Source organism: Dioscorea cayenensis, chromosome 6 (genome assembly GCF_009730915.1).
Source record: "Dioscorea cayenensis subsp. rotundata cultivar TDr96_F1 chromosome 6, TDr96_F1_v2_PseudoChromosome.rev07_lg8_w22 25.fasta, whole genome shotgun sequence".
Classification (NCBI taxonomy): Eukaryota; Viridiplantae; Streptophyta; class Magnoliopsida; order Dioscoreales; family Dioscoreaceae; genus Dioscorea; species Dioscorea cayenensis.
The window spans coordinates 1,542,761-1,558,118 of NC_052476.1; the positions used below are offsets into that span (position 1 = coordinate 1,542,761).

Here is a 15,358-nt window from a genome sequence, read left to right on the forward strand (position 1 = left end):
TATTTATTATTTATTGTGTAAAACTTTATTATATTTTGTGTTGGTATTCGGTCTCCCAAAAAACGTGGGTAATAATAGAATTTGAAAATATTCAAATAAATGAGTAAATATAATAATTTAACATCAAAATTATACCTCTCAGTAAAAAAAACCTTTATATTTTTATCTCCCAGAAAAAAAAAAACAGGGCTTCAATTTTCTTTTAATAATAAATAAAATTACATATTTAAATTAGTTTTTGAAAAAAAAAATTAATTTTTAAAAAAACTCTTATATGAGTAAAACCCTAGCTTAATTAATAATAATTAAAATCAAATATTTCAAAAGTTAATCTTTATAAATCGATTTAATACAAATAGTCAAAGCTGTACTTGTTACAAGAGATTTATCTTTTTATAGAGTTTTCATATCATGTTTGTGCCATTAGACGATTTATATTAAAAATTTTTTTTTATCAAAATATAGGAAAAGAAAACCTAATTAAAAAAATAGCATGGGTAGTTTCCAACAGGTTAACAATTTCCACACGTCTATAATCCATAAAACCAATAACCTAAGTCCACGTAAGCAAATAATTGTCCCACTATCATTGACTTCAAGGGTCAAACCCTTTAATCACAACCCTAAGTTTTACAATATAACCACCCTTTCCCCTTTATCTTCTCTTCCATCCTCCTTCTCTTCCATTAAAACTCTCTCAATCTTCTTCTTCTTCTTCTTCTTCTTCTTGTAATCATGTATAAATCAAAGGATAACACCGTATACTACCCTCCACCACCGGCACCGGGGATAACCACCGGAATACCGGCCGGCATCTCTTCATTCCAAGTCCAATCTCAAGCAGAAGGACCTTGGTCTACTGGTCTTTGCAACTGCTTTGATGATGTTAGCAACTGTAAGTCTAACTCTTTAATCAATTTTCATGCTCACTTAATTTATACTAAATAAATCCTTAGTTTGCCGAAATATTTTTCCAATCTCTCTTTCTTCAATAATATAGTAGTTTATCGTCTCGACTTTATATTAAATATATATATATATATATATCTAATGAATTATAGTTTATATATATGTGTTGTCTCTCAGGCTGTGTAACTTGCTTTTGTCCATGCATCACCTTCGGCCAAGTCGCAGAAATCATCGATCGTGGTTCAACTTGTATGTTCTTTTTCTTGTTCGACAAAATAAATATATATTTTTTTAGTTTATTATTAATTTTGAGAATTGTAGACAAGTTATGAGTAGGATATTTGAACTTGGCAACATTATTTCTTGACATTTTTGTATGTGTTATTATATGTAGCATGCGGAACGAGTGGAGCTTTGTACACGCTGATAATGTGTTTGATCGGTTGCCATTGTATTTACTCATGTTTTTATAGAAAAAAGATGAGATTGCAGTATTCACTCGCCTCTAGTCCGTGTAACGATTGTCTTGTTCATTGTTTTTGCGAGCAATGCGCACTTTGTCAAGAGTATCGTGAGCTCAAGCGACGCGGTTTCAATATGGAAATCGGTATTTTTATAAAAATAAATAAATTACAAATTTATTAATTAGTTTTTTTATAAAAAAATTAATTAATTAATTGTGGTATTATGAAGTTGATTAAATTTTGAGTTGAATTGGTCCAGGATGGCAAGCAAATTTGGAGAACCAGGGACATGGACAAGCTGTGTTGCCACCCAATGTTCAGGCTGGCATGACTCGTTGAACAAAGAGCTGTTCAAAATCCTAGAGAAAGTGATGTGTTGCATGAATTATTATTGTATTTTGGTTGTGGTAGATTTTAGTATTGCGCCGTGACAATAGTCTAACGGCTAAGTCACTTACATAATCCTTATGTGAGAGATTAAAAATTTTATTTTTTATTAATGTATAGTTGAGGAGTAATAAAAATATGTAGGTTTTGAGTGGTTTGTACTTTAGTATTATAATTTGTAATAAAAAGTCTTTGTTTTGCATTTAATAATAATTAATATTTAAAAAAGAGATGTGCATGTTGATGGTTGTGTGGGGTTGGTTTTTATGTACAATAAAAAAATAAAAAAGTTTTTAATTAAAAAATGAAAAGAAATCACGCATGAGTCCATGACTCAAACTTTGGGCATATGGAGGATTATAATAAGGCAAAGCACTTAAATTTATTGATTATTAGTATAATTTCGGAAAACATTTGTGGCAAGCTTTAGCTTTCAAATTAAATTAAAGAGAAAAAGACTAATAAAGATGCCCATTGATTTCCGTTCTCTAATGCTTTGGTTGACTTCAAACCAATGTATTTAGAAGTAAGCGTGATTATTTAAAAATTTATTTCTAGAACATCCATTTTATATCGTAAATAAAGTGAATTTTTCTGTTGAATTATAGTATGATTTTGCGTTTAGTCAGAGGATTGTGTAAATTTGGATTTTTATAGTATCTTATCTTATTTTTTTATATTAATTTTACTTTTCTGTATTGTTTTATTTATCTTAATTATTAATTTATTTTTTTATTTTAACTATTATACTTATTACTATAATTTTTAATGATAATTTTTCCTTATTATTTATTGATTTTAGAATATTTAACTATTATTTTAATTATTTATATAAACATTATTATTAATATATAATAAAAAACCAAAGATGATCACTTGATAGTAATGACAAGACTTGGATTGAAGTCTCAACAAGTTGCATGAAATACGAGCTTGGATAAAGACTGGTGCATTAATTAACCTATTTGATCAAGTCCTATAGACCCTTCTCAGACTTGACTTGGAAGTCTATGTTAACAAATAAATAGACTTTTCTCATGCTTAACTATGGTGTGAACGCTTAGTAGTTTTTTTGTTCTTGTACATATCTCAAAATTGATATTTGTCATTCTATCTTAAAAAAAAACTTATTATTTAAATATAACAATAATATGTAAAATAAAAATTATAATATTATCTATGATATATCTTTCTCGGTCTCTCTTTAACTAGGATTGCATGAATGAGATTCAAAATCAAATAAGTATTAAATAAATAAAAATAAAAATGATTGATTATTGACATAAAAAGAGGTTAAATATGTGAATTATAAATATATCGTTTATATTAATTGAGGGTGAGAAGATGATTCTACATTCAATAAAAAAAAGGAAGCAAATCGCACTAATTTTTTTAGCAATGATTGATATAATTTTATTAAACTTTGTTATCAAAATCAAAATTTTATGGAATAAACAAAGTCAAGGATTTTTTTTTTTAAACTAATATAATACAATATATGAAAAAGAAAAATCATATGTACTAATGGACGCACCAAAAATAAACAACAAGCAATTTAACAATTCTGCCTCTTCCTTCAAATAAAATATAGTCTTTTTGTTATAAAAATTAAAGAGAATTAAACTTGAAGGCTAACTTTTTACAAAACTCTTTTATTATGTAGTCACTCGTTAAATTAGATTTATATAATAAATTCTAAGGAAAAACTTGTAGTTTTTTATACAAAATAAAAACTGAACTTAATTAGATGAGGTTCCACCCACCAATTATTTGTAAATCAAACTCTACATCGATTATGATATCCTCTATTGTTCAATTTAGTATTTATATATCCTATTTTAGAAGTTTTTTTTTTTGTTTTTTATATGTCTATTTGAAAATACTATAAAGAATTACAAATATTTTTTTAAAATTTATAGCTCATTTTTAATGTATTTCTACACTTTACAATATTTTTTGGAAAATGAAGCATCATTTTGAGAAAGAATAAAAAGTGTAATTAAAATAGTAAAAACTTACTAATATAACCTTGATGCATTTTTAAATAAGAGTAATTTATAAAAATTGATATAACTTTTTATAAATTTAAGCCTATTAAATAATTTTAACCAAATTTTTAAATTTATATAAAAATTGATTAAAATGGACATATAAATAAAACTTAAGAAAATACGTTAGTACACTACAAGAAAAGAAACCTATTAGCAGTATTTTTTTTCCGTTTCTACACTTATTTCCGTCTATACACACTGTTTGTTATAAATATTCAATTTGTTATTAACTTCTTATTTGCTAAAATATCTAAATAGTTTGCTACCATAAGTTGGCTGCCAAGGCTATAAGGGCAGATAAATCCACCCCTGAAAGTGATAACTTGATTGCTGGATTAACAATAGATTTGTCCTCCGTTCGGTTTGAACCATAGAATCAAATTGACACTATTGGAACCGAACCGGAACCTTAAAAACGATTTCAATTCTAAAACTTTAAACTAGGACTTTAAAGTTCCAGTTAAGGTTCTTATGACTTGAAAATCGGAATCAGAATCGAACTGAAACCGAACTATCGGTTCTGATCTATTTTTTATTTTTTAAATAATATATATATATTATATATTTTAGTTAAATAGAACCAAATTTTTTAAAACCAAACCCGAATTGGAACCAAACCTAGAACTTTAAGATTACCGTTTGGTTAGGTTTCTAAAGTTTATGAAACCGGAACTGTCAGTTTCGAATCAGAACCGAATTGTGATTAGGTCTAATTAACAAGTAGTCAATCTTTTAAATATGCCGCTTTTCATGGTTTATAAACAAGATGAATTCCAGAATCTCTGACTTTTGAGAATATACCCTTTTGGTTGACATCATTTAGATGGGTTCAAAGATCTAAGTGAAACACAAAGAGTCAGATAAGGAGCATTAAAAGAAGAAAACCTTTACAGCAATTAGAACAAGATCCCTTTCTTTCCCTTGTAACACAATGAGAACCAATAGATTTATGTCAGTATCTAAATGTACTTGTTCAACCATATATATCCTTGAGAAAAGATTGTTAGACTCAACCTTCTCCTTCCAGTATGACAATGAAGAGTCACTGAAGAATTGTTGCAAATGTATTTCTGCTGGTTGGCAAGCACTCTACATCTAATTATGCCCCCATCATATTCATCCTCATAAGCATCGAGCAATTCAAGATTTCTGCTCAGTGATGTATAATTCTGAGCAAGTAGGGAATAATTTTGTGTAATTTGGGATGAAGGAATTTTTCCAATCATTTGAAATCTTCAATGCTTGGTGACTTGAATTTTAAATCTGAAACATGTTAGAATTTAGATGGAAAAACTTTTCAGGGACAAGTTATGAACTTCCATGAAGAATTTTAGTTTGAACTGGATTGCACAAGAACATGAATTTTACTAGTTAATTAGACAATAACTAATTTGATTGAAGTTAAGGAGTTTGGCAATTTTTTTCTCCTTAAATTCTCTTTGAAATTCTCAAAATTCTCAAAAAAAAAAAAAACTCATTAATTAATCATTTTAAATTTCAGTTTGCCAAAGTCACTTACATTTTTTTTTTAAATCAAATATATTTAAAATTTTAGAAATTGTGGTGGATAGACAATCCGCCACGACAAAACTTTTAAATATATTATTCTTAAAAAAAAAATACCAGTGGATGATATAATTTGCTGTACCGTAACTCTTTCCCAAAAGTATTACATTTAGCCCTTATTTTTAAATTAATAATTTTAGTCCGTATAGCTCTAGTTTCTTATCACGTAGGTAGACTTCAAAACAAACTCATTAATCATTTTAAATTTCAGTTTGAATCTTTGATTAAGTATAGTCATTTATGGTAACTTTTATCCGCCCATCTATGATAGTTTACCGATCTCTTGGAGATTTGCTAACTTTGTCAAAGCACCATATGGGGTTAGAGATTTAGCTAACTTTGTCAAGCACCATATGACGTAATAAAAGTTCATCAAATACACACCTAAAATATACAACTCCTGTAATGCAATCTTAGAGGAAAAATTACAACTCTTTTATATGGAGCCCATCAGTTATTTAAACATTAATACTGTTAATTGTTAACAATACCTGGTTTCAAGAACGGTGCGATGTTAAAGTATTATGGCATAGAGATTCGATCTTACACCTGCCCATTCATTACCCATGTGACTGAACACTACAATGGTTGTCAATATTACCTGGTTTTTATATACAACTTTCCCAAATCAAATTCAAAAAATTAAAAATAAAAATTAAAAAAATACAATGATCATAATAAAATTCAAAATAAATAAACAACTCCCTGGTAACACTCACAAAATCTCTCATCATTACATCAGGAATGACATGGAATGACGTGAAAGAAATCTTTGTTCTTCCTTAAAATTTTGTAAAATTATCAAAATTCAAGTTTATATTCTCCATAGGTTTCGCATTCATCTTTAATTAACCACCATACAGTTTGTCCTTGTGGTCACTAGCTCTTATCATTATACTTCAATAATTCAGGATGGTAGCATCACTACAGTACTATATAAGTATGCCCTTTCATGTCCTCCATTCATTAATACAATCAAATATAATCAATCTCCTCATCATACTCCTTTCTCTTCTTGCTCTCCTTTACCTCTGTCCACCTTCTTATTCATCTTCTCACTCCATCAATCAACATGTCTCCAATACATGAGCATTAATGTAAGCATTCTTCTCTTAGATAATATCATTAAAAATATATATATTAATATGTGGACGTATGCGGAGCGGACATATATATATATATATATATATTTGAGATTTGAATAACCACCTACAACCTCTTGATTTATTTGCATCATATGCAATACATACGGTGTTTGTGTTTTTGCCAAAAACACATGTTCAAATCTCAGCTCATACATAGGTGAAGGTACAAATATGTTAGAGTGTTAATTCCACGCTTATTTGTTAAAAAAAAAATACTAATAAACTCTTTCCTATGGGTATAAAATATATACCAAGTGCTTATACAACGTTATGTCTACAATCACTTTATGTTTATCAAATATGGTCTAATAATTAACCTTTTTGCCTGTGCATCATTTTTAGTTGAATAACCAGAATCAGATAAACTTGTAAGTCTTATTATATAAAAATATATTATTGACACACCACACCGTCCGGCACATCAACAACCAGCATGTCTTCATTCCAAGTCCAAACTCAAGGAGAGGCACCTTGGTCTACTGGTCTTTGTGACTGTTGTGATGATGTTAGTAATTGTAAGTCTAACTCTTTTAATTTGCATGCTCACATCATACTTAAATTTTTAGTTTACAAAAACATTTTTCCTGATGAATTTTAATTTATGTTGTCTCTTAGGCTGTGTAACTTGCTTTTGCCCTTGCATCACCTTCGGCAAAATTGCAGAAATCATTGACCGAGGTTCATCTTGTATGTCATTTTTTTCATATGCATATATATTTCATAAATATACTTTGGAGACAAAGTTAATATTCATTTCTGAGATTGGACATTAGATATATGTGTTATTTTATGTAGCATGCGCAATGAGTGGATGTATATACTGGTTCATATGGTGCGCAACCGGATATTGTGGTTGGATTTACTCGTGTTCTTACAGAAAGAAGATGAGATCACAGTATTCACTTGCAGAGAGTCCATGTAATGATTGCTTTGTTCATTGTTTTTGCGAGCATTGCGCTCTTTGCCAAGAGTATCGTGAGCTCAAGCGCCGTGGCTTCAACATGAATATCGGTATTGTTTTTTTTTCCTTGGGCTACTACTCTCTTCTTTGTTACTTTAATTAACCAATGTTATTGTGAAGTTGTTAACTTTAGATGTTGATAAGAAACTGATTTCACCAAACACATTTTCTTTGTTTTAGTAAACATTTGAACAATTTATATATATATATATATATATGGTGTTCTAACAAAAGTTTAACTGTAGTTGTCAGCTGTTTAATTAACATATATAGCGATCTTTCTCTTTCCTCATTTGGGCTACTAAATACATGTATTAAGTTAATTAAATGTTGAGTTAAATTGGTGCAGGATGGGAAGCTAACATGAAACAAGGAAGAGCGCAAGCTGTGTTGGCACCCAATGTTCAAGGTGGCATGACTCGTTGAACAAATGGCTACTCAAGAGAAAGAGCTGTCGTTGTGTTACTAGATACATATATATATATATATATATATATATATATATAAATATATGTTGTATTTTGGTTATTGTGTGAGCTTTGGTATTGTATTTGTAATAAGTATTAATTTGTTTGCATTTAATAATTAGTATTTGAATAAGGAAGATGTATCTTGAAGGTTGTTATGGGTTTGGTTTTGATGTACTATTAAAAAAATAATTAAGTTTTCAATTGAATAAATGAAAAGAGATCATTCATGATCATTCAAACTTGAATTCGAATGTTGATATCGATTCACATTCTCTGATACTTCGGTTGATCAATTTAATAAATGTGAAGTCTAATTAATATATATATTTCATGAATTTTAAGTTCTATGAAACACAAGCATCATGCATGCAATAAAATAATTAGTATTTCATCTCCGTTCCAATTCAAAAGTTAAAGAGCCGAATCCTCCCTATAATTTGTTCATATTTAAAAAAAAAATGAAATACGATCTTGGACAAAGTCTAATGCATTGATGACCCTATTCAATCAAGACCTTAGACTTGGTCATTGCCATTCAAGCTTGATTTTAAAGGCTATATTAATTATCTATATTTTTGCTTACCTAAATGCCGCAATTAATTGTAAATTAAGGCCTACATAGATCATAATTTAATTTTATAATTAAGAATTTTTTATTTTTTAAGACAAGTTGATTTTTTTAATTAAGAATTTAATTTTTTTAAGACAAGTTGATCAAATGACCATCATTACAAAGAACAATGTATTTAAAGAAAAAAAAAACAATAGTATTATTTTTATCCTGATTTCATAAATTAAATTAGAAAAAAATAAAGTGCATGAACTATTTGATTGTTGTAATAAAAATTGCAAGATATTTAATAAGTAATTTATCCAATTAAAAATCATAAAACCTTTTGGGATAACAGGCAGTGATCTTTATTTTTTCAAAAAAATTTATTAAAATTTTAAATTTCAAGGTTTTTTTCACATGTAGCTTTTGCATTCACATTCAAGTCTTTATCAATGCACATTTGTTTGTCGTCAAATTACTTTATCATATATTCTTTAATAATTGAGGATGCCATCATCACGAGAATTACATAAACATCCTTTTCCATGTCAGTCCTTTTGTCCATACAATCAATTTAATCTCTTTTCTTAATCTTCCATATTCATATTATAGCCACTTGGAAGACTCAACCTTCAATTTATGATTGATAAGAGGATTAGAACTAGTACTCAAGTTGACAGTGTGGTGAGAGGGTGTTGGGTTTTTTATAAAAATTTTTTGTAAATGGGGATGCAAATGGGTTTGGATGGCTGGGATCAGCCATGTACTGTTGAGATTAACAATCAGATGATCAAGAAATTATTAGATGTTGTATAGTGTTCACCCTAATTTTACTATTCATCATGAGTTACTCTACAGTCTACACCCCACTGTATTGTTTAGAAAAGCAAGTGTCCCAAACCAAATCCGTTACATTTAAAATGAATAATGATATGCATTAATGTTCAAGTGGTGCACCTCATATATATGTATATTGGTAATATATTTTTTGGGGACGTCCGCAGAGAATCCACAGAGATGACAAAAATAAAAGAAATAAAGATAAAAATAAAGGGAGAGGGTGGGCAACAATAATAAGGAATAATGGTTGAGGGTGGTATTGGGTTGAAAAAAGAGTGGGTAGGTTGGTTGGTGGTTTTAAAAAAAAAAATTTGCAAAGAAGGGTCCAAATCAGCTAGGAAGGTTGTGATTGCAAAGGATTATGGTTGAGATGATGATAAAACGATTGTGATACGAGTATTGTGTATCATTGTTGATGTTAATGTTTGCATTAATGGATGATATTTGGATTCAAATCCAACGGTTGATATACCTAATAGACTAGTTCTTATATATATATACACACACGTATATTATATAATATATTATATTATTAAAAGTCTTTGGTCTAGTCGTAGTATTAATTCCACTATAAACAATGTCTTATAAAGATTGTCATTATCCAAAATTCAAAACATATCAAACACAGTAGGGTCAAAAATTAATTCCAGTTGTGGGAGTAGGTTTGCATTTGCAACCCAATTCACCCGAGCTAAACAATCAATTCCCATAGTATACACTCTCTTGACACATAGCTTGTCCACTTTGTCATATATTTGTTTAAAAAATATTGTTTCATATGCATAGTAAGGCACTTGACTTTTACGTAGAAGGTGATCAAAAGTTTAACTCCTCTCTCCGCATAGTCGAGGCCTTAAAAAAAGGTGTGTATATGTGGGATGCATGACTTGGTCACAGTCTAAAAAATAATAATATGTCTCCCAAGTTGCATACTTTTTTTTTCCCATTATATAAAACTTTGCTGTGAAAATCCTAAAAAAATAACATGAATAGAAAACAAACACCAACCCTAAAGCACCATATGAAAAACATACAAGATACAAAGGTCTGAATATAATTGGGTACGGTGCCTGAATAACCCTAGAAATATGAACCGTTAATTAAAAATGATATATTTCATATATATCATACATAAAAATAAAATCAACCCTTCCTCCATAAAACAAAAATGATATGTTTTGTGTATATTATTATGTATAAAATAAAAACAATTCACACACCAAATTAAACAATTTTTTGTCAAAAGTAGCGAACGTGACTTTTGAAGGCATGAATTCAACCTGATCATTTGTTATTTTAGTTGCATATTCTTATTCAATCCCGAACTTACAAGATTATATCTAGTAATTATTATTTAATAGTTATAATAAATATATAATTCGTTATTTTAGTTGCATATTCATATTCAATCCCGACCTTACATGATTATATCTAGTAATTATTATTTAATAGTTATAATAAATATATATATATATATATATATATGAGGAGGACCAATCCTCTATGTACGTCCATAGATAAGAAATCTATGGATGTCGAGTTTATCACCAGTTGAAATTCGATCCAGCAATGCGATGATAAAGCGATGAGATACTACGATATATAAGCGATGAATTCATTTGTCGGAGACGATGATAATAAAGCGATGATCGTATTCGTCGATATCGACCGTTGGATCGCTGATCCATCGGCTGATACTGGACGTCCCATAGATTTTCTATCTATCGGGACGTCTATAGGGATGTAAGTCATATATGAGGACTCTATCGTCTCAGGGGACGTCCCCTAGATTTCAAATCTATGGATATTCGTATTACGTACGGATGAATGTCAGCGGCTTTACTACTGGCGTAATAATGAGGGTAAAGCCGCGTCTACGGTGTTGTATAGTGATCATGAAAGCAGTTAAAAAGGTGTCAGTGTTTATATAAGCAATCAACCAGTCGATGATGATCCGGGCAAACTTGAGATTTAAAACGTCCCTAGATTTCAAATCTAGGGACTTACCTAGATGATGTTTTTCCTATATATATATGTGTGTGTGTGTGTGTGCGCGCGCGCAATGAAGATGGACAGTACTGTTAATAGGGTTAGTCAGAAGTTTATTATATTTCATTTTATATGGTGATTTGAATTACAATTTATGAATGATATTATTTCAAAAAAAAAAATTATGAATGATATGTTTTGTGTATATTATTATGTATAAAACAAAAAACAATTCACACACCAAATTAAACAATTTTTGTCAAAAGTAGCATATGTGACTTTTAAAAGCATGAATTCAACATGATCATTCGTAATTTTAGTTGCATATCTCAATTTAATCCTGGACTTACATGATTATATTTAGTGATTATTATTTGATAATTCTAATAAATATATATATATATATGCAATGATGATGGACAGTACTGTTAATAGGGTTGTTTAGAAGCTTGTTATGTTTTAGTTTATATGGTGATTTGAATTACAATTTATGAATAGAGGGGAGGATAATTACTCATTAATCCCTTCCTTTTCTATCTCTCTTATGTCTATCCCCATCTCCCCCAATCTCTCTTCTTATCTCTCTCTTTATCTTCCCCAATCTTTTCTGTCTTTTCTTTTTCCAACTACTGTGCGCTTGGCCCACATCATTTGGCCCTTTTTTTTTTAATCAATTTGGTTATTTCAAATTTAAATCTCACTAATAAAAACAAAAAAAGTGATTTATCCGGGAGTAAAAAAGTGAGATCAATTTTTTTTTTCAAAATTATTTTCTCACTTGAAAATGATGGGCAATCAGTAGTTCAAAACCCTGCAATGTTCACCTTTCACTAGAGATCTCAGTGTAGGTACTTATGGGAGCAGCTGTATATTCCACCCTTTTAAGGTTATATGACATAAAGGATTTACAATCGTAGTTTATAATAACTAATATTTTCTTTAGTTGTTTTTGCTTTTAGAGTTTTTTTTTAATTTTTTATTTATTCATTTAAAAAATTTATAAAATATAAAATATTATTTTTCAAAAATTATTCCATAATTCCACCACTTCAAATAAATTATTTTTAATTGTATAATTTATAAAATCATATTTTAAATAAAAAATAATATTAAAAAATTAATATATATATATATTTTTATAAACTTTAGATATTAATCATACTTGGTATACATAACAAATCTTCAATAAATCTCTAAAGAGTTATTAAACCACTAACTAACTAACGCACATTCATACATATATGTTTTTTTAACATGTTTAAGTCAGGAGACAATAATTACTATTTGTAGAAAAAAAAAATTAAAGAAAGAAAAAGATCTATATAATTTGATTATTTTTTTTACCCATTTAACACTGATCAAAATTAGATATTTTAAATTAACTTTTTCTCCAAATTAAATTACAAAATCACCCTCAAATTAAAAACCAAAATTTAAATCAAATAAATAAACAAATAAAAGAGCAAGTATGTGTACCATCCCAGTTTCAACCAAATGACCACTTCCACACACGTTTTTCACCCATGAACCAATAACCCAACTCCACGTAAACCAATAAATAATCAGACAACCATTGACTCCAAAAGTCAAGCCCTTCTGTCACATCTCTTCAAGTTTCATCCTATAACCACTCTACTATCCCTTATCTTCTCCTCCACCATCCTCCTCTCATTTCCCCCATTAACACTCCCTCAACTACCTCCTTCTTCTTCTTCTTCTAAATATCCATAAACTGAATACCCAACTCAATCTACATCAACATGTATGAACCAAAAGACAACAACATATACTATCCTCCTCTACCACAGGAACCTCCGGTCACCACCGGAATACCTATTCAGATGGCTGGCATGCCTTCACTCCAAGTCCAGTCTCAACAAAAGGTATCTTGGTCTACTGGTCTTTGTGGCTGTTGTGATGATGTTGGCAATTGTAAGTCTCAACTCTTTTAATACTTAAATCCTTACTTAATTTTCCCAAACATTTTTCCCATGAATTTTAGTTCATATATCTTGTCTTTCAGGCTGCATAACTTGCTGGTGTCCCTGCATCACCTTCGGCCAGATTGCAGAAATCGTTGACCGCGGTTCCACTTGTATGTCTTTTTTTTTAAAAAAAAAAAAATATATATATATATATATATAATTATTTGTAATATTGCATGGTGGAATGACGATATATAATCACATGCAGCGTGCGGAGTGAGTGGAGCAATTTACCTGCTGCTGATGTTAACGATTGGGTGCAATTGTGTTTACTCATGTTTTTATAGAAAAAAGATGAGATCACAATATTCGCTTTCCTCGAGTCCTTGCAATGATTGTCTTGTTCATTGTTGTTGTGAAAGTTGCGCACTTTGCCAAGAGTATCGTGAGCTTAAGCAACATGGCTTCGACATGAATATCGGTATTTATTTTGATTATTTTAACTAGTTTTTTCAAGCTAAAAATTTTGAATTCTTAAATTTTGAGTTCAGAAAATATATATATATATATTAACTCTCATGTTCATTGCTTTTTTATTATAGTTAATTGTGCTAATTTGAAGTTTATGAGTGTAGACTTTGAAGGGATATTTTTGTACTATTTATTGATTTTTGTTTGTGAACATTAAGTTGATTAAATTTTGAGTTGGAATGATTTATATATATACCAACTCTTTTATTGCAGGGTGATCAACTTTTGGGGGTTGTCTGTGTTTTTTTTTTCATTAATTTCTTTTATTGTAACTAATTGTGTTATTTTGAAGTTGATTAATTTAGACTTTCAGTTTTACTTCTTGATTTTATTTTTGGGGGGTTTATTATTAAGTTGATTAAATTTTAAGTTGAAATATTGGAGCAGGATGGCAAGCAAATATGGAGAACCGGGGGCAAGGGCAAGCTGTTTTGCCACCTAATGTACAGGGTGGCATGATCCGTTGAACAAATAATTAAGAGCTATTTAAGCTAAGAGAGAAGGACATGTTTGTTTGCTATTGTATTATTTTGGTTGTTGTTTTGTAATAATAAGTCTTTGTTTGCATTTAATAATAAGTCTTTTGTTTTGTAATGATAATTAACTTTTTTAAGTTCCGTGAAGAATAAGCTTAGCCATAAGCCATACCAAACTTCTCAGGCTTGGTGCTCTGAAACGAAATTTGTAATTATCTATATTTCCCTCAATACTATTTTTTTTTTGGGTGTTATTTTTTAAAATCCCCCTAGAATTTTATAAATTAGTATGTATGATTAAAAAATTATATTTTGAGAGAAAAAAAATTGTTAAAGATCTATTTCTTGGCCCCCTGTTTAGCCCCCTGTGGTTATTAATTGTTTGGCCTCACCTAGTTTTTATACTAGGTGGTCCTCTCTAATAAAAAAATTAGGGATCCGTCATTTAATACCTCTCTCTCTCTCTCTCTCTCTCTCTCTCTCTCTCTCTCTCTCTCTCTCTCTCTCTATATATATATATATATATATATATATATAGAAAAGAGTTTCTGCAGACGTTTGTAGACGTTTACAGGTAGTAACAAAGTCTATTTTGTTTTTATTTTTCATATGGTAGGTATCCGTAAGAATAGATTTCAACGAATATAATTTGTTTAATTACTGTGTAAAAATTGATTAAATGGTTGACTAATTAAGATTAAAATACTGTATATCTCAATTTTTTACTGTGCATTCATATTTTCTGTTCATTATTTATAAATACAGTAAACAAAGCATTATATATTCCACTTTCATCATGTAAAACTAATTTTCAAGCTTAAATTTAAAGTCTATCTTAAAAGCGAAATTCACAATTATTTATATTCATGAATACCACTGCATATTAATAAATGTAACATTTATATTATTAGTTGTAGATCTCGCTCCACATCTATCAAAATATTTGATTAATTAAATACCATCTATTTATGGCAATCTCATCATCTGCCGACAATTGTGAAAAGCAATGTATTAAACAAATAAAATAAAATACCAAACTACTGTGTAGATCTTGTTTTCATAAATTAAATCCAAAAAGATAAAAGCGTAAA

The 15,358-nt window shown here is 29.2% G+C and overlaps 3 protein-coding genes across 4 annotated transcripts; all 3 read left to right on the top strand.

The window, feature by feature from the left end:
* The first annotated feature begins 660 nt into the window (after window positions 1–660).
* LOC120263639 (cell number regulator 2-like) lies at window positions 661–1,962 on the top strand. The gene is made up of 4 exons (XM_039271606.1): window positions 661–895; window positions 1,087–1,158; window positions 1,304–1,516; window positions 1,633–1,962. The coding sequence occupies exons 1-4, from the start codon at window positions 736–738 to the stop codon at window positions 1,710–1,712; spliced, it is 525 nt and encodes a 174-aa protein (XP_039127540.1). The 5' UTR covers window positions 661–735; the 3' UTR covers window positions 1,713–1,962.
* Window positions 1,963–6,351: 4,389 nt separating this feature from the next.
* LOC120263728 (cell number regulator 2-like) lies at window positions 6,352–8,083 on the top strand. Of its 2 annotated transcripts, none has more exons than XM_039271704.1 (5): window positions 6,352–6,474; window positions 6,865–7,037; window positions 7,138–7,209; window positions 7,318–7,533; window positions 7,833–8,083. In XM_039271704.1, exons 2-5 carry the CDS (start codon window positions 6,956–6,958, stop codon window positions 7,907–7,909), a joined length of 447 nt encoding a protein of 148 aa, XP_039127638.1. In that variant the 5' UTR covers window positions 6,352–6,474; window positions 6,865–6,955; the 3' UTR covers window positions 7,910–8,083. The 2 variants fall into 2 exon arrangements, with proteins under 2 accessions (XP_039127638.1, XP_039127639.1); XM_039271705.1 differs by having other exon boundaries at window positions 6,955–7,037.
* Window positions 8,084–12,981: 4,898 nt separating this feature from the next.
* Window positions 12,982–14,391, top strand: LOC120262971 (cell number regulator 2-like). Its single transcript, XM_039270891.1, has 4 exons — window positions 12,982–13,267; window positions 13,359–13,430; window positions 13,529–13,741; window positions 14,179–14,391. Exons 1-4 carry the CDS (start codon window positions 13,096–13,098, stop codon window positions 14,256–14,258), a joined length of 537 nt encoding a protein of 178 aa, XP_039126825.1. The 5' UTR covers window positions 12,982–13,095; the 3' UTR covers window positions 14,259–14,391.
* The last annotated feature ends 967 nt before the right edge of the window (window positions 14,392–15,358 follow it).